Source organism: Corvus cornix, chromosome 1 (assembly GCF_000738735.6).
Source record: "Corvus cornix cornix isolate S_Up_H32 chromosome 1, ASM73873v5, whole genome shotgun sequence".
Lineage (NCBI taxonomy): Eukaryota > Metazoa > Chordata > Aves > Passeriformes > Corvidae > Corvus > Corvus cornix.
Window position 1 is genome coordinate 55,265,048 of NC_046332.1, and position 21,123 is coordinate 55,286,170.

The 21,123-nt window shown below is 35.4% G+C and overlaps 1 protein-coding gene across 1 annotated transcript in view; it reads right to left on the reverse strand.

Annotated features, from left to right (window-relative positions):
* The window catches only part of LRCH1 (leucine rich repeats and calponin homology domain containing 1), a 118,888-nt gene that overhangs the window by 17,883 nt on the left and 79,882 nt on the right, over positions 1–21,123 (reverse strand). Inside the window, 5 exon segments of the mRNA XM_039567696.1 lie at positions 2,128–2,205; positions 4,029–4,166; positions 7,557–7,666; positions 18,445–18,517; positions 19,745–19,792. Coding sequence (XP_039423630.1) covers positions 2,128–2,205; positions 4,029–4,166; positions 7,557–7,666; positions 18,445–18,517; positions 19,745–19,792 — 447 coding nt within the window.

Genomic DNA, 21,123 nt, shown 5'->3' on the forward strand with positions numbered 1-21,123 from the left:
GCTTGTTTTAAAAAAGAAGTCATCATTCACTACACTCCTTTTCCTGGTTTCTCCAGAGATAGTTAGGCACTGCACAACCCATCAATCTGAAGCAGCATGAGCACACCATCTGTAGTTCTTTAAAAACTTTGACAGCTGACTGTCATACTCACTATTACACAATTTTGCATTCCTAATCCATGTCCCTGCAACACACAGTGAAGTTCTAGCATCTACCAGCTACTTCCACAACATGATGTGTTTTCACAAAATATAGCAAACATATACATTTGCAAATTACCTACAGCTAATCAAACAGAATTTCCTCAGAGTACTTAAAACCTATTGTAAGATTACAATTGCAAGCAATTAATTTAATGTTTAAGTGAATGGGTTTTTTCCTTAAAGAGAAGTTAATGGCTTATTTAGATACATAAAGATGGTTAGTTTACAAATCAGACTGGTAAGATGTGGCTTTGTGCCCAAGCCTCCATGCAACTCTTCAACAGATAAACTTGAACAAATTTTTAAAAAATCCTAAAGAATTCAACACTAATTTCAATGAAAGGATTAAAAAGGAGGGGTAATAAATACATATATATGGAAATGCCTATTCACAAAATACAAAAAAATTTATTTCTCCAGAGAGTTTACTTATAGAAACCCAAAATTAAAAAGAAGGAAAGATTTCTGAAAGATGTCATAACAGCAATGAAAACAGCACTTGGCCTTTTCTTTCCCAATAGGCTACAGCCAGGAAAACCTGACTTGTATTCTATTCACTGATAATTTATGATGCATCAGAAGAATTTTGGGGGAGCTTAACAAATACTCCATGTCTATAAGTCCACAACAATGAGATTTTGATCTTCTCCAAAGTGAAATTTTACCTTTAATATGAAATTGTTGTAACGTTAGAAATTACATAACTACAAGAACTAAATGAACCATTACAACTTAAGAGACCCAGTCATTACACTGAACTGTCAAGTTAAATTTATGATGAACCATTCACTGAAACTGTAAGAAAGTCTCCCCCTCAAAATTCCTACAAATAGCAAAAATGATCTGTCACTTTTGCTGTCCTCCAAATCAAATGCTAAAATATAGCTAAAACAAAGAATTCAAATTGGAACTCTTTCCCAATGTGAAATCTTTGCATTACCATCTGCTCCCCAAGGGGATGGTGGTGGAAATCACACAAAATATCTTTGCATTTCAGCATTCTTGAAACAGAAAAAAAGAACTCAGCCTTCATTATACTGTCATATGCAGGCACCAGTGAAAATACATAATGCAATTTTCCTGTGTTCAGTTTAAAATGACCTTATATAACACTTTACCTTCTTTTGAGGGTCACATATTTGAAATTTAACTTTTAAATACTTTTAAAAACTTTTTTTAAATTGAACTTAATAGGTTCTTCTACACCGTAAGGGAGTCTTTGAAATAATCCCAATGCAACTCCAGTATTCATTACATTAGTTATGAAGATGAGAATAAATTACATGATGAGCGATACCATTCTTAAATGAAATGCAGAAAACACCAAGCACTGCAATTTCCTTGTTTCCAACTCCTGAAACACTTACACCTACATTACAGAATCTTACACATATGTACTTTCCATACTTAACACACAATGCTTTTCTTCAAATCACGGCAGAAATGTTTCAGTACAAGAGATGAGCCTGTTATTAGTCACCAATGCATAGAGTACTTAACATTGTAAAAAAAGGAAATATTGGAAAAAAAAAAAAAGAAAAATTAAAAAGAATGAAGTTCATATTCTAAAAGCATGAGGTAAAAATGCAGTTATGTTGTGCAATGAAAAAAATTAGCAAGCTTTTGGCTACTTACATAATATATTATCATAATTCCTTATTTATTTTCCATGGCAAAGATAAGGAGATATTAGCGATAATACTGAATTACTCCTTTAAGACAAAACTTGCAAGTTTTAAGTGCTATGAAATAAGCCATTTAAATGCACTGAAGTAATATTAAACAACATTATTTAGATAAATTTTTAAATTTTGTGTCCTTATTGCTAAAAACCTGTAGTTGATAAAGTTATCCTTCAGCTTTCACGTAATTAATGTGTTTTCATTTTTGAACATCTAGAAATGACAGACTTAATTAAATTACCTCTGGTATCCCCAGTTTTCTACATGCATCCAGAAAGTTTTCCACATTTCTCCTGCATTTGGCCATACTAAGTTTAGGCTGTAAAACAAACAAACAGAAAAACAGTCTATGGCAAAAGAAGTCAAAAACATTCATCTGGTCAATTCACCCATTGCATTATTCTTGTACTGATACACCATTTCCATATTTCTCCTGATAACAATGCATAAAATTCTGTTCAACTTTTTCTTTCTACTGCTCTAAAAACATCTTGCCTACAAATAAAAGCTGAGTACACACATTGTGGATGCCATGTGCTTTTACTTATCTCTTAAAGTCACCATCTCATTTAGATCTCCATTTGTTCACAACCAGCTTATGAGGTTCTAAAACCTGCCTATTACAAAGATTTGTAACAAACAGCATTGATTTTTTGGACAGCAAATTAACTGATGAAGGATTTTAACATACATCATGGAGAACACACTTAACTGTAATTAACAGGCTCACTCCTTTTAAATTTTTTATGTACTCACAAATTTATAGTAACTATATCCAATATTAGTATCTCTGAAGAATAAATGTCCTATTACTTTAGAATCTCAAATACTTCAATAATTTGTCTTGCTCAGGACTATTCACCAGGTACTTACAGAAGTATCATATTACTAAAAAGAAAAATCAAAACTCCTCGCTATTTTAGTTTCTCAATATCAGATGTGAAACAATGGTAATTCCTGAATATTCACTTAAACCAAGAATTTACTATAGTAGCAAGGAATTCAAAGAACTAATTTTCTAGGCTAAAATAATTTGAAGGCTGTTTCAAGGAAGAGAACATCAATATAAAGTAGAAACAAAATGAAAGTAAATTAAAATATGTGCTATTTGTTACAGAAGACACCACAAGATACTTATTTCAAAAAATCAGCATGAGAAGTTTTTACCCCAGAAATTCAAGCTTGCATATTTTGACAATGTCATATTTTTACCAAAGATAGAAATTATTTTAAATCAAGGAACAGCAAAAGAAATTCCACTAGACCATCTGAGAAAGTATCTTTTTCTTAAATCTGTCTTCTTGGAAGTTTTTACAGATTGCCTCCAAAATCCACATGGTATTCTCAGAATTGAGTATCAGGGTGTACATGGCAAATTTTTACCAACATGCACATTAAAAAGAAAAAAGGCAAATAGTCTGAAAACACACAAAACCTCTTCAGAACCAGACTGTTACCAGAAATCTAAAAGAATGATCTATTCAAGGAATAGACATAAACAGAGAAAACACAATGGTGCCCTTCTTAGGTTTCAAGAAGTGCACCCAGAGTTTACACCGATTTTATGTCCTGAAATCTTCAGGTCTTTAAATTTAGGCAAGACAATATTAAATCACTACAGTGCAAGTTTCTGTTCTGTCTGCAGGTAAAAGGAATCACCTCTACATTTAACTCGACAGGACAAATATGCTAGTAAGTGTTTTAAGTGCTTTAGTAACATGACATCTGCTAAGCCAGACACTGCTGAAGCCAACCTCACATTTTTTTCAATCAACAAAGGAAGGGCTAGTTTTATTTTTTAAAGTTGTACTAGAATAAAAACTTGTAATCAAAGAATTTCATACTGTTCTGAACAAAACTGCCATTATGAAAATATCTGATCTTGTTGCTAGATCAGGGAAAGGCAGGATAACTTTATTCATTCACAGATGTGTTTGTATAAAAATGTATACATACACGATATATATGTATATATCATATATAAAAACTAATGAACATTTGAATTTGCAGTAATATAAATGTTGCCCTTAACAGCAAAGATCCTTCATTTAACAGCAACACAGTTTTTGTACCCAAATATTATTTGGCAATAAAACGGTAATCAATACAACATTTCAGTGCAGCAAGCAACATGCAACTTACTACTGCTGGTGAGGGTACATGAATACTTCCGACAGAGCGAGGGCGAACATGATTTACTAAATGGCACAAAACAACACCATCCATCAGAGCCGAGCCCAGGTCTTCAGGTAAACAAATCTTTAGTCTTGTTTCTATGTTCTGCAAAGGAAGAATGCATGCACACTTTGATATAGAAATGGATGAAGGGGAAAAAAAGGGAAAAAATACCCTCATCTCCTACACTGTAGAGACATAGCCAGTGTTGGAGTATTTATTACAAAGAAACACAATTCCTTTATATAACTAATTCTTTAGAAACTAAACCACAACCTCCTTTATGCTGTTACTAGACTACATAAACTTCTTTAAAAGAACTCAACACCGCAATGTTGCTGCCACAATAGGCATCTGTTTTTATATATAGCCATATAAAACCTCATCTGCATGCAATTAGTCATGTGACTGAACTACATGTGGCTCCTTCCTTTCATCATTTCCCCAAGTCTCCTACCTATCAGTCTTAAATTTTCTTTATCAGCAGCACACTGAAACAGAACTACGTCGTGTTAATGATTGTACAAGCAGAGAACAAAAGGTAATCTTTCCCTAGTAGCCTAAAAATTACTCAGGAAGCATTAGAGTGATCAGAAAAATAGGTAAGGGAAGGCAAAACATTCAGATGTAAAAAAGAAATTCTGGATACCTGTTAAGAAAAAGAATCTCAATGAACAGAATTTGATATTGCAAAATAAAATACTTTTGAAAATACTTAAGAATTAAAAAAAAAAACCCCAATCCCAATATATTGTTATATATGATGAGTTTCCTGAATTGTGTTCCAATCTTTAAAACATTCCAACTCTACACTTAGAGATAATTACTCCCATTATCTTTAAATAGATGTTGCTTATTCCTAGTTGAACCTCTTAATGACATTACTCTCTATTAATACGTTACCTCAACCTATACTGGTTGAATATTAATATCTATGAATAGGTAATTCTTTTTAGAATAAAAGAAGAAGGTTGGAAGAGATTTTTGAAGGTCACAGTTTAACAAATCTGAAGTGACACCAGAGCCCTGGTTAGTTAAGTTTTGGATATCTGCAAGGACAGAGAGCCCTAAAATCTCCAAGCAACTTTATTCAGTGTTTCACTGCCCTTATGGCAAAGAGTTTTCTCCTTGTAAGTACTTGAAAGGTCTTTCTCTGCAACTTGTGCCACTGTCTGTCATGGGTTCACCGTTAATCTTTGAAAAGCCTGACTTTACCTTCTCTTTTACTACCCTTCAGGCAGCTGAGGACAGTCATATGATGTTCTCAGTACTCTAAAGCAAGAAATCCAATCTAAAGAAATCCAGCTCTTCACTTCTTCCTCATACATCCTTTATTTGGGTGGCCTCACCATGAAATAGCCTCCACTGAAGCACTGTGGGGTTTCATTATACTTTCCCATTTTTTTCTTTTACTAGACACACTACTCAAGTATTTGCATGTAGATTTTACAAGCGGCAAACAGGGTACTGCTTCATGTTCACTAATATAATGTTTTGTTTTCACCTTGGTTTAATTCACAAGTCAGAAAACAATTCTGGTATATGAGATTCAAAAATACACTTCGAGACTGTTTTCCCAAAACCTGTTACAAAAATATTTATAAAAATCAATGAATTTAAATTTATTCATTAGAGCACTGATTTGTCTGTTGGGAGACTACTCAGTACAGACCAGGGTACACTTTTTATAAGAGCACAGTGCATCTACAATACCAACTCAGTGCCATTTCATGCTGGAGTCCATGGCTCTGTGTAATCTCACTAAACACTAACCTACCACGAAACAATTCAAAAGCAAAATTAACTAATATATATATTTATTGCATAAAGTATAAACTTAATGACTTGTATGTTCTGGGCTATTTTCTTGTGCAGTACATAATCAAATGCTTTGGTGGTTACTAATGCACGGTCAGTCTTCTCGCTCTTGTCACCACTCCTTGACTTGTAATCAAACTTCTCACAAGAAACAAAAGAATTTTTATTCCAGAACATGATATTTCAGGGTGAGAGCAAAGAAGGACAGTACATGGAGCTGAAGGTCAGTAACATATTAAACCAGCATTACTGGTAATACTTGATACTCTGTAGAGACATCCTTATTACTTCTCCACAATCAAGCCTGACACAGTGGATAACCTTGTTCTACTTTTCACTGTGAGAATTAACTGAACTAATGCACAAGGCAGGAATCTTGCGGAAATTACCTATGATTATTTTTAGGAACTTGGGGACTTGCTACATATTTGTGGTAACTCTTAAAAGAAATGTTAAAAAGCTGCATTGATGCTGCTGAAATAGACGAGGCTCAGAATAACTACAAACTAGTGCAGTTTATTATTGCTGCTTCCATTTTCTTCCCCATTACCAAAAAGTCTCATCTAATTCCTGTATCTTGTCCTTCTGGCATCATTCAAGTTTAGAATCAAAAATATACTACATTCTATCAACTATGTTAAATCTTCAACAAGATCTGTTCTGTTAAAAAAAAAAAAAAAATCAGCAGCACCAAGTTAGGTAAATTCATATAAAACAGGTGAGGGCCTGAGGTAAGACAATGCAAATCTGAAAGTCCACGTAGTTCTACATTAAAAATCCCACCTTTTAAACACTATTTGGTAAAGAAAAAAAAGGCAAACCCTCTTGCTTTAAAATTAAATAATAGAAGACATGTTATTTAAAACAAATTGATAATTTTTCAACTAGCCATTCCATGAAGCTACTGAGATAAGAACAAATAACGTTGTAATTCAGCTGTGATGTGAAAATCACCTATCATTTCCAGGTTTTGCAGTGATACCCTTTGTTCTGTTAATGTGATATAACTGGAAACCTTGATAGGTTCAGGCTTGTGACATTCCTCGCAGCAAAGGTTGTCATCTTTTTTTTAAGCAGAGCCAAGTGTCACACAAACAGTGCTACCAAGGTATTAGTTGTGTAACACAAATCCTATGCACCAATTCCTCCATCAGGCTCTAGCTTCTACATTCAAGACAATGTATCAGGAAACCACCTTCTGTATTCATATTGTCCAGTGATGAAATATTGAATTAATTTCTAAGAAAACTTTTTCAAGCATTAATTATCTACTTTCAGCTTTAACTAATAAATTTCACTATGCCTTTTACATACAAAACTGCAGATTTCTCCAGCTGTTTGGAAATAGCTCCTAGACGTCTCTCTCTCAAGTGCTCACTTCATCCTTTCTGATTAAATTAAATAAATCATTAATTCCACCAGTGCAAGGCATGCTGATTAACTGTATGTCGTTCAGGTAACTCCCATTATTATTTCCCATTTTTACAAAATCTTTCCTGAAGTACAGACATCTGATTGTGATAAAGAACTTCAGCAATAGTCTCATTGATGTGATTTGTAGGAGTAACATTGCCTCATTTAACCTTTCTCATATTGTCCTCCTTAGGCAACTTTCCCAAAGAAAAACTAAAAAAGACATTCCACCAGAATAAATTAATTCTACCAACACTCACATACCTCACGTAGCTGTTCCACAAGCTCTCTCTCTTCTCTCATCTGCTCCATTTTCCTTCGAATTGTGAACTGCGGATCTATTGATTCCAGATTTCTTTGTGGTCTTAAGAACACTAGGATTTTTAAAAAGAGAAATTGTAGTTTAAGAACAAACACTTTGGATTTATTTATTTCTAAATTAAGCAAAATCCTTAGGCACTGCTTCCAGCAAAAACAATTTTTTTTTTTTGTTCTCAGGAAGACAGAAAAATCTGATCTTGGATTACAATTATGAATGGCTGTTTTCTGGATATTGCTCTGTACAGCATCCTGAGGCATCAATGGTGTGGAAAATTTGTCATCCAAATTCTAATCTCAATGGGAAAATTCTGTTAGATGATTAAGCACCAGCAGTGTCCCTTAGAGAGTCTGATCTGTACAACACTGTATTTAACATGGCAGGAAACACCTCTTATTCTTTTAAGTAGAACTCCTAACAAGATGCTGAATTGTGCAACAAGTTGTGACAAGCTTCCTACACAGAACAAATTGCTTGCTAGATAAGGTTATGCTAAAAAAACCCCACCCACCAAACAAAGTCTTGTAGACATGTAGGAAGACTCAGCCATTCAGTAACTGCCTACACTAAGAAGTCGTATTGCAAACGTAGCATTGCACAAACTCTTGGCAGTTCTGCTTCCCACCAGTCCTGCTGACTCTATCACTTTGCCCACATACAGTTCCTTGAAATCATGACATGACATTTCCGCAAATATGCGCCTCTACCCTTCCATTCTTGTGGTCAGTGACTGTTTTGAATGGTTTGGAAGAACAAGATGATGTACAGTCAAAAAGCAACTCTCCCTGTTTGTGACTTCGTTTGCCATCTCAGACAAGTGCAGTAATGAGGAATCTCACCCAGCTGTGTGCAGGTTCACCTGTATGCAGGCTGCTTAACTAATGAGATGACTGATCTAAGATAGTTCTCTAGTCAAAGGGACAGAGACAGCACCTATGGCACTTCAGCCAAAAGGCAGAGTTCTTTCCCCTAAGTACTATAAAAAGGAGCTTAAGGCAGCAAACTCCTTGTGTATCTTTAGGCTACTCATTTGAGGCATCAAGATAGAATAAACCATGGCCAGTTACCAAACTTGATTCCTTTCACTACTTAACTCACACAGTCCTAATTTAACTTTTCCCAGGCAACTGAAACTTGCTACATTGCTGTTAAATTAGTAATTTCTGGAATGCCATATTAATGCTATTTGTTAAACAGAACTACTTTTAAATAAAACACCTACTATTACAGTTTTGTATTAGTAAACTCTGTTCTTCGTAATGTCATCAGAAATCCCAGTGGCAGAGTGGGAGAGCATCCTGTAGAGAATGTGCAGGACTAAGGTAGAGAATATACAGGACTGAGAACTATAGAGAGTGACTGCATCTCAGTTCCCTTCTCCAGGTGGACTACACATCTTCATCAGTGTCACCATTCAGAAGGATCTATACACAGGTGCACACATTATAAACAAAAACATTCTTTATGCTGACCTGATACACAATGCATGAGAGTAGCAGAGCCATGCCTTCAGATGCAAAAGGCCCACAGTTGTAGTGACATTTAATCTTTGGCTTTGTAGAAGGCAAACTGGACATTTGGAATTGAATTCTATATCCAAAGTAGAGTGTATGAACAGATCCATGCTTCCTAACATGTTGTAGGAAAGGTGACACATGACTATGACTGCACATGCCCAAATACACAAAGGCTGTTAGAGCACTCATATATGGTGAAAATTACCTAAAATGTTATTTAACAAATTGTATCATTTAGGATGGCTACAACAACAAAAAAATCAAATCCCAAGTTTTTCAAGAGCAGAAACCCTTATCAAGGACTTCTATTAACTCCAGAACTGTACTGTATTAAAATTTCTGCATTAGCAATTCTGTAGTAATTTACTGGAGACTGCTTCTAAATTTTTAAGAGGTGAAATAAAAATCTCCTATCACATTAATTAAAAACAGTAGTTGCAATTTCTAAGATTTTATAGTTCACTGTACAAGTCTAATAATTGAGCTTTGGTGCCTTTCATAGACAAAAGACGTACCTAGATAAAAATCCTTCTTGAATGGTAAAACCATGTTTAAACGGTATTAAAAGTCACTGTAGTTTTATTAGCAGTAGCAACATTTCAAATGATTATCAGTACTACAAAATTATGTTCAATTTTCATAGAATTATAATATTATTATGGTCTTCATTCAGTTTGGCCACATCTATCCTTTTTTAGGCCTCTGTGAAGTCAAAGTTCCAAAATCTACGTCCTTCCAATTTCAGATTACAAATGTCCTTTACTGAAAGGTATCAGCATTACTTTGTCAATTCCACCACAAGAAAAAGGCAGTGAGAAACTACAATTAGAAGCTTTTCAATAATACAAATTTAATTGATTAAAAAACAGAATCTAAAAACACTCTAAAGCATTAACTGTAAAAGTTCTTGTTATGCACTGAATTTTTTTAAGAAGTGTTCCCAGTACAGGAACTTTTGGCAGTACTAAGTGTTGCTTGCTTCTCAGCATTACACACAATCTCCAGCAAGGGGAGCCCATACCTCACACACACCTGAATGTCTATTTTTTACTCTTTCAAAGAGTCAGTTTCTGCTTTTTGAATCCACAGTCAAGCCAGGTTATTATGTAATGCTGGTTCCAATAATTTTTTTAAAAAGTATTTTGCACAAGTGTCAAAAAGTTAGATGAGTAATAGTTAACAACATAGTATGTACTCAACATACTACTGTCAAGGACAAACTTCCTTGTGAAAATTCTCATTTCTGCACTGAATTCCAATGCACATTTGTGCACTGTTAAGTGCACACCAGGGAATTCAGTGTACTGAGTACTTAGTGCGACAACATTATCCTTCGGGCAAAATAAAAAATGATTTAACCTGACTGTAAAGATAACAGACAAAAAGAAGGTTGGACTATGACAGGCAGAGATGAAGTCGCGCCAAAAGTTTATAGTTAGATTTCTCTTTGATTGACTTATTCAGTGTAAATTTAAGTTACAGAAATGCAATAGCCCCAATTAAAAAAATATGCAGCAAAACCAGTTTCTGCTGAAACACCCCAAGATAATAAATGCTAACATTTGCATTCGGCTTAAGATTTGAGTGACAGGAGGCATCTATCTGTTCCAAATGCACAAGCTAGTCTGTGCCACTCTTTTCATTTAGAAGATTAAAACCATAACAAATATAGGTTGGAACAGATGAAATTCTGCACTGATTGAAGCACCTCTAGGTTGCTCTCTTAGTACATTCATCAGTGAAATGTTAACTTAGCTTCACACCATCATGAACTAAATTCAGTTTTCACAATTTACCAGTATCAGAATTCTTATATTCCACACTCATTTCCGTTATGGAGCTGATTCCTTACGTATGCTGCCTCTTATGGTCTTATAATCAAGAACACTGAGGCAAATAGCAAATATTGCCAACTAAAGAACTGAACTAAGAATGAAATACCCCTGTGAAGGGGCTTCAGTCCTAAGTCTTGGGTGGTACAACTGTGACTGCCAGAGTGGCATCTGAATGGTAAGACAGAATGTTTCCTTAAGCTAAAAGTTTGCATTTATCACTCAGTATTTGTAGTCTTGGTTTCAATCTGATACTTTTGACAGTTTCAATACCTTTTAATACCTAAACACCCTTCTACTTTCAGGCAATTGGAAAAACATGGCCCACTTTGCATACAAGTGCTATGTCTCAGCATATTATGACAATAAAACCCTGGAGAAAAAACAAAACAAAAGCAGCAGTCTAATGTCTGATAGTCCACTAATGGACCTGACCTTCACTATTAGCATCTTACTAACAGTTTCTATTGGACAGAAATCACTATTTTTGCTTAGCTGATCGTTTCAGCTTTGTTTCTTTATGGATTCTTCTATTAAGCCAGTTATGCACCTGCACCAATAAATGCAGACGGAAGCAGGATATTTTAATAGTCAGTTATCTTTCAAAAAATAATAAATAAAAAAGTGCAGAAGAGAGAGCAGCAAAATTAATTGTTATTTGAGTACAACTTTTATAAACTCTTTAAAATAAAGCAAGTAAATAAACCTACACTGAAAATAGTTCTTGGAATTAATATCATGGGAAAAGTTGTTTTGCCAGAGTTGAAAAGAGTGATGCTTCACTCATTGATTTTTGACACTACATATTCCAGTGCCAATTAAAGTGCATCCTCTGAGGTATTTAGTCTTATAAACATCCCCTGGAGAGTACTGTCTTTTGTCCTTAGCCACATGGGGCATTCACCACATACTCATGTTTCTGAAAACATAAAATTAAGTAAATTATATATGGAACACCTACCATTGTCACTGTCTCCTTCAGATGGGATACTGTAGCTAAAGTTGTCCCATGTTTGTGCCTGTGTAAGTGTGTTGAAGGAGATAGGAGGAAAACTGAGGGATGGGTCTGCTGGAGGGGAGTGATAACCAGTCCAACCATGGTGGTAATAAGGACCGGAGTGGGAATAAAAGTGGGCAGCAGCATATCATATATGGCATTAGGATTGTATGGTAATGGCAAAGATGTAATTAAGAGGTGATTAATACAAAATGCATAAATTTTGAGAAAAGAATGAAAGATGGTGCAGAATAAAAAGAACGAAAAGTTAAATGTTAGTACTTGCAAATCATACATTATATGTGCAGTTAAGTCTGTTAGGCTTAGCAAGATCATTGTAACCATAGCACTTCACACAACTTGTTACAACCAAGTTTTAAGAAAAAGTACCCATAGATTTTATACTAAAGCCTGATAAAAACCTTGACTCTGAATCAGAAGGTAAATATACCAGCTGTGAAGTTTCAATAAGGAAACTTTCACAGAATAAAAATTTTGAAAAATTTGTGTAACTATGTAATAGGAACACGTCTCACAAAGACAAAGAAAATTAACACATTCATGTGAAAATATTATTACACTACCATTTCCCAGCTGATTTTGGAAGTAGCAGCTACGTTATCACTTGGATTCTCATTTTGTTGAAGGATGTTCAGTAAGTACATGTACCACAGATGTTTTCCTTTCATGTTAATTCACTTAATCATAAATGAAGCACTACTTTTTTTCTTGCTAACTCCCCCAGCAATAAATTCAAATCTACAATGGGTCCACCATGCTATGTAAGTACTGGTCCTCCACAACTTTTACAGGCCTCTCAGGGACAAGAACAGACATAGAATACCCTCAGAGGGTGATCCCGAGTTTGTACAACGAGCTTTGGCAAATCTGCACCATAGACAGTCTTCTAACAAACACAACTTCATTAATGATTCGATTGGGCTCCCTGAAGCACACAAAACCGTACAATTCCACAGAAGCTGCAACAGTCTGCTGTAGACTATTCATCAGATAACTGTAAAAGCACGTCATGCCTACAGTTTGTGACCACCCATGAACTCATTATGGAGCTAAACTTGGACAGCAATACAGACCCTGTTCTCCCTACCTATCCTGCCGTCTCTCCTTTAACTAGTCACAACACCACCCCTTACTGTTCCTCAGATCCTTCAGCGGAAATTTTTATTCCTTCCCCACCACATCTACTCTGCACTTCTGTCTCTTGTCTTGATTGTGGCAAACATTTCTGCCCAAGCTTTCCTCAAACCTCCTATCCACAGTGTGTCAGAACTGGATACTAACACCCTTAAAATACCTTCTCCCTGAATCTCTTCATCCCTTCAAAGCTTCACACTGGTTTCCTACTTTATGACAGATTTAAATCTCTTTTCTGCCTTTCACAATAATGCTGCTCCTCAATGAACGCTTCCTGTATCTGATCACAATGTTCCCTACCACTTCGGCAAAAAAAATTAATAATTCAGTCATTTCTTGTTCTTCTACATGTATCTCCACGTTTATCTATTGAATCCTGCACACAAGCAACAGCCATGTTCCTCAGACTAGAGATTACAAACTACCTCTGCTCTAAATGCTAAACCATAAACACAAATCAAGATTTCTGTGTAGATATAAAAGCAACTAAAACCACTTACTATTAGAAGAAAGTCCAAAGTAAAGTTTCAGTAAGCACAGAAAATCCCTCTTTTCTACCATTCCAAACTAATATTCAGAAGGAACTTAATCATGTAGGATTTCTCCTTCCCACAATTTTGGAATCTGTATTAACATGATAGTAATTCAGACAGCGTCACATAAAGCTTCACTTTAAACTTCTTTTCAGAGTTTCACAGCTCTCTCTCTTCACACTTTTCCCAGGGCCGGGTCACTGCTTCTGGCTATTGGGACACCAGATCAGCTAAACCTGGGAGTCGGCACAACTTAAACTCTTGAGTAGAGTCAACACTGGGTAACAGAACACAGATTTATGGCAAAAGATAAACAGTCTGACTCTGGTAGCAATTGGTATTCTCAATTATTTTCCAAAGTACACAGATAATGCCGTTAGGAAAGAAAACAAACGGAAGGAATAAATATCCAAAGATTAGAAAAACAGTAACGAGCACTCAAATGAGAGAAAAATACTGTCAAGTTTCAATGATATGTTCCAACTAACTTGAAATACAAGCATGTCTACTATAGATGCTAACATTGTGCTTCAAGTTCTCTACAAGTCACCCAAACTGAGGGCATTATATTCACAAGTAATGTTATGCTACGTAAACAGTTGCAAGGGAACAACTCCTCACTTCAGAATTCAAAGTGCTTTGTCACTTTGAGTTTTGTCAGTGCTTGTTTCAGCCTCTGACAGTATAAATTTTTTTGTCTGTGTTGCTGTCACTTCGTTCAGCAGAAACTAAGAAACACAGTGACCTAGAAATGGCACAGAACAAAAGCAAAAACTACTCTTGATTGCAAGATGTATTAGAAGCTACTCAGACTTGAAGGTCTGGCACATTAAGGACAGCATAACAAGACCTTTGCCAGCTCTCAATTTCAACAAATAGCACCACTCTTAACATTTTAATCAATTCATGGATGAAGGAGGGAGAATTTAAATTTATTAGCTATTTTGAGTGATTCCTTTTCAGAGAGCTAATGTACTTCCCAAGAGAAAAAGTAAGGCTTTAAGAAAATGGTTTCTTTTCAATGGTATTTTTTAAGGTTTTCAAAATTAATGTGAATTTGAGAAGTCCCTAGTCTCTCAAAATATTTAAAATACAGAAGGAAATAATCTTAAAAATTTAAAAATCCTCTACCTTTTTACCTTCAACGTAAACTTCTGACCCTTTGAAAAAATCTTTCAAGAAATCTAAACACATTCATTACCTTTCAAAACATTTTCTTTGGGTACTTCGGATTCTTTCTGTCAGCTGTCAGATATGAATTTTCCCAATATTTTGCCTAGCTTAAAAATGAAAGTACAAAAGGTCCTTCAGTCCTGAATACATACCAATATGTACTAACACACAAGTTTAAAACACTGTGGTTTATCCTCTGGAAGCACTTACATTTGTGTGTGTACTTCAAAAAACTGGAATCTTTACCAGAAGCCTAGAACAGTTTACTTTCACCTTTCCAAGAGACATAAACCATTATGAAGCGATGCGGAGGAGGGAAAGTCAAATAGAAAGCAACATTCATTTTAAATAGATGAAAATAAACACAGTGAAAACAAACTCTCAAATTTCAGAAAAAAATATGGTTGCATATATTTTCATTGAAAATTTGCCACTATTTTTTCCATAGAGCATTATATGGATGCATTTTAGTTAGAACACTTCAATGTTCTTTTAATGTTGCACTTGGATTTATGAGATTTATAGAAGCAACTAATTCAAATGTAAGCTCTAACAAAGTTAAATAGTTAAAACGCATTAAGACTATTTAACTTCATTAAAGCTTACATTTTCAGTAAGTTTTAACATTTCCCCTAAGGCCATTAAGAACTGAAATGAAAAAACCTATTAAAATAAACTACAAACTAAGCTAAAAAGTTTCCTGGATCACAGAAATGCTGTACCTCTGCACTAGCTCAGGTCTATGACACTAAGGCAGCATATAATTAACAAGTACAAATTCCAGCCAGTGATAGAATGGTTCAAACATACAAAACTTGCATAAAGTTTTAAAGGAAACACAAGGAAGAAACTACAGACCTTCCAAGCAAACCAGCTTGAAAAGGAAAAACATGCAGGCTGCACAAACAGGCCAGTATTGTCAGTCATGTACTACTTCTGTATGTAAATATTTCTTATGTGTTAGCAAAACAGCAGAAGATGAAATAATATGCTGCTTTACTATGCCTTTGCAAGGTTTCCTTCTTGCTTCATGGTGCTACATAGCTAATATACTATATTTTTATCTGAAACTGGATGTAATGTTTTACTATTGCTAAGTTCCCCTATCTTACCATGGTATAAATTTAAGGTAAGATGACTGAAACTAGATATGATCAGGTGAGAAACGGTGCAGTAATGGATCTTAGTGACTGCAGCATCTCATATGGCAAAGAAAATAAATTCATTATTATCAAGTTTATGCAACCACATGATGACCAAAAGACACTACAGCATTAGCATACTCAAATCTATTCAAATATATGAATTTCAATTAGTACAGTGCAGAAAACAGAAAGTTCTAACCAACTGACTGTGGCTATACACAGCTGCAATATAGTCAGGGGAAGAACTATAGGACTTGCGCACATCTGGTCTTGAATCATGTGACTTGGAGGTTTTCTTGCAAAGGACAGCAGACATTGCAACCCAGACTTTCTAGAAATTATCTCAAAAAAAAGAGTCACTAGGCTATTTTGCCCTGACCTATTCTAGTCATTAAGTATAGGAGATCTGGGCACAGATATGCCAAGATTCAGAAGTGCACGTTAAACTAACACTTGAACAAGAAGTCACGGTCTTGCATATTCTTCCACAAAGCAGCTTCCAGCGCCCAGCAGTGCTGGGGTGGGTCAGCCTGCTCTTGGGCTGAAACCATCAAATGTCAGTCACCAGAAGAGATCACTGAGATCTAGGTTACCTCCCCCTGGGTGGCTCCCAATCTTAAATTACCTCCCCCTGTTCCAGAAAGTTCTCCCTTTTTTAGTTATTAATTGGTTCCCTGTTATGACTCCTGCCTCCCTGTTTTCCCCATTTGTTCTGAAAAATTGTATCCTCCCCTCTGCTTGTACCCCATTGGTTGTTTTCTCTCTCCCTGCCTTGCTCCACCCCCCATAAAGGGGGCTAGCCCGCGTCTCCTCGTGGCTTCGCTGGTCCCTGGACCCTCCTGCAAATAAACCTGTTGGAACCCACACCAGAAGCCCCTCCCGCCGCCTTCTTTGCCTCCGGGCTAACGCCAGCCTGATCATCGGCTGCCCGACGTGTTTCCTCTGAGGAGGAGCCAGCGCACGCACCCATCCACGCTGATTCCACTGAGCTGTCCAGCGAGGACGCTGTGGAGGCCAACGCTGCGTCCCCTCTGCCCGAGGGCACGCCGGGGCTTGTGCTGCGTTACAGCAGCAGATTTCACTGTGGACTCAGAACACAGCCCACATCCTGTGAAAGCAGCAACACGGCATGGGCCTTTTTGCATTCACACATCTTTCCCTTAACAGTGATACTGCAATATTGCCACTGGACTATGCAATATTACTCAATGTTTTATTTTCAATGAATTGTGAAAGGACCCATTTGCTCATCATTTAACCCATATTTTAAATACATGCAGAAATACCAACATTTCTAAATCATCAGGAACAAGACAGAGCCAGAGTTTAACATTCCAACAACCTAAGAAATGCACCTGAACAGATCTGTCTAACTGTATATCATAACTACATCAGAAACTTGAACTATCTTCTTTCATAAAAAAAGATTCCTAGCACTTCAAAAAAAACCCAACAAAAACCAAATAAATCTATGGGTACAATTTCATAAACATTTTTTCAATGTTTTACAAGCAGTTTCACAAACTGCTGCCATTATTGCCAAGTATTTTGTTATGGAAACTACAAGCTTGTAGGGGTTTACCAGCACTTGATTAAAAGCATTTGTGGTGAATGAGAGAAACCAGAACTACAGTCTTAGGATGCTGAAAGATACTGAAAACCTAGAGCAACTCTTTAGAGGTGACATGACATGACTTAATATTGACTAGCACAGCACACAGAAGATAAAAACAGAATTAAATCATGTAGCTAATCCTGTTTTTAAAGGAAGCTGTTACCCAAATTCTCAAATACATCTCTAAGTTTGGGAGTTGTTTTGTGTTACTTGCTTTTAGGTTTTGTTTGTTTTGTTTGTTTGTTTTCAAATAAACTGCTGCTTGTTGAAAGACTGGTGGTTATGCAGATAGAGTGCATTGCAAATTCATTGAACTCAGTTGCTGGCTGAAGTAAAGATCTAACCTTCCCATAATGCTTGATCTTTACTCAACTGTAACTGCTGACAGACTCAATGAAGTGAAAAATTTCCAGAGCAACAAAAGTGTTTTCCAAAATAGCCTAATTATTTGTTGAATAATGCATTATTCAACAAAATCTAAACTGTATCACTACATACCAATCAAGCAAAATATCTTATTTCAGTTAGTATGTCAGCACAGATGATAAGTATGTAAACACATGCAAAATGTGTAGTTATATCCAAACACATATTTTTGTAAATATACATACATATAACTTTATAAAACACCCTATTTACTAGTAATGGATGAAAATTGATCCATATTTAATGTGACAAATAAATACTTCTTAGAAATTCCATCTTGGTTCAAAACTAGAAAACCTTAAAATGTTCTAAGCTTCTTCTAATTGTTGTACAGAAAATTACATTGCTTACTTCTTAAGAGGGAAAAAATAGAGATAGCTAATAATAACAGAGACGTAAAAAACCCAAACCAGTACACACAAATTGGTTTCCCACATTACCTGATCGTGGCTTCAGGCCAAAAGGTATTGTGGTGTTTGTAGTAGGAGACATTGTTGGACTTTTATCCTTATTCTGTGTAATTCAAGAACACAAATCAAAGTTAGACTAACGCCCAGAATATAGCTCAGCATATCTGACTATGCAAAATGCAAAAGTTAACAATACTGCATGCTACAACTAATCCACTACAATCTGATCACAATATAGTCCCAAACCTATGATAACCTCCCTTTTTTATTGTACTCTATTCCTCCGCTAGAAAAGATGCATTTCTGACAAAAGAGAGCACAATATTCCCCCTAGTTATAAATAAGCTCAATTATTTCTCCGTTTTATCTTGTGTCATCACTTGGTTCCAAGCATACATTTTGTGGCAGAGTACATTAAGAAAAACAAAGCAAAGGCATGTTTTTTCCTTAGACACGTTTGTTTCTTTCACAGAATTAATTACCATTCTGCATGGTATTTTCCATGCAACACTGAATTTCTGTGTTAAAAATAGAAAACAGGAAATTAGGCATACGCCTCAGAGCAGGATTGCCCCTGACCCTGAACTAGGCTAAGAGTTGCAGCAGGAAGAATGGAGCAGCAACATACAGGAGAAGGGAAGGTATAATCATCATACAACCAATGGCAACACAGAAAGAGTTCTATGACCAAACTCCAGAAACCCATTTAAAAAGTGATTCCACTGGAGCTGGAAGCTATAGAAGTCCCATCACCAAGACTGGTGGATGATGGCTGGGTGCTCATGAATTTGCAAGATGCTTATGCCCAATGCAGTATAGAGGGAGAAGCCCTATTTCTGCACAAAAGAAAAAAAATGACGGTAAATAATCTCCATAAGGAGTTCCACATGGTTTTTACCTTTTTGATCTTACAATGAGATTCACACCAAAAAGCTACAGGATCAATAGAATCAGATTCCTCTCTGAAAACTAATCAAGGACATAACACAACTATGCAAGAAGAAATTGCACTGGAATCAATAAAAAGCCTTGTTGAACAAGGAAGAATTAAAAAAAAAACAAAAATTAAAAAAATGTGTCAGAATGAAGAAAATGTAAAAAAATTAACCGTTTTATACTAAACTGTATAACTCTGAAACAAGCTGATCAGAAAGTATATTTTCATACCCGAGTAAGTCTCTGAGATGCCAAGATCAAAACACATGCCAAACAAACTACATTTTCATTTCTGAGGAGCTCAGTCATATGTTCTGTGGAATTCAGTTATGTTTCATTTAGTCTATGAAACATTCATATAAAATATATCAGAGACAAACAAATGACATCTTACCTCATTGTGAGAGGTTTGCCCGCTTGTGTTCCAAAGAATTAGATCATTCTGCATGTTTGGAAAGTTAAAAAATAAAAAAAAAAAAAAAAATTTCATAAACTATATTAGTGATGTACAGCAATGGGACATTTTACTAATTATAGTCAGATACATATTAATACTTAGCTCTTTTTCACTGAAGCTATTCATTTGCATTAATAATAAATACTTTTATTGCTAGCTGAAGAACATTCTTTAAAAAGCATGTGGAAACTACTCACACAGATTTGTCATTAACTTTTTAGCTTCAATACTAAGGGATTATAGCTGCATTTATAAGACTTTAATGTTTGTTGGTTAAAATGCAGCATACTTTTTTTTTAATTAAACTACCACGAAAGTGTAATTTAAAAATATAGATTTTCAATACAGATTTGAAGAGAGAAGTATTCTGTAAAACATTAAATTTATAATTTCAATACAACATACTTTTTGTTACCATTTCTGTTATAGTTACAGCAGAAAAATGTATACCACACTGATAAATATGAAATATAATCATTAATTCAGCATCAATCATAACTCAGTAGAAAGATAACTGGCATAAGTAAATTATAATTCAGCTCAGAACAATTTCCCTAGGGCAAATTTTTTTTAATTGACAAAAAATGGAAACAAAAGAGAGCACCTGGAACACTACGTCCCAACAGTCACAGAGCTTTCCAAAAGTTAGCAAAATGGGAAGGAAGATTACAGACCCATTTTGCTTCATGACCTTTCTTGGCTACTTTTCAAGATTAAAAAAAATTCTTCAGCCTTAGACAACTTTCATAATATTAGCTCAACCACTGTATTGCCTAGAATAAACAGAGAGAAATCTTACGCATCTGATCATAGCCAATTCTACCTGGGGACTTGCATGCTCGACCACTTCTATTTTATTCTAGTGAGAATTTTGAATTTAAGTTGAATTGAATTAATTTAGTAACACAAGCAGCGACGCAAGTGCTTACTATACTGCACAGAACACAGCATGATTAAAAACTTGCTCTTGCAGGACGTGTTTCCACTTCAGAGTGTGCCTAGTATTTTCACCTGCATAAGACAGTCCAGATCAGATCCCCACAAGTGTTCAGGAATATTTTGCTTCTTTTGGAGAGGTGAATTAGTGGTGTATCTTTGCTAAACAGTTCACAAAAATACAGAGACCACTTTGACACTGAATTAGCCTTATCTGTTAATCTCAACAATGAAGTAAAGCTGCTCCAGATAAAGTGTGGTAACCCAAATGTACAACAGTATAACAAAGGAGATTAACCAACTCCATTTTCTGATGTTTTAAAGAAAAATTAAGATTAACAAAGTCACAAATTTATCACAGGAGTATTTGATATTATGAT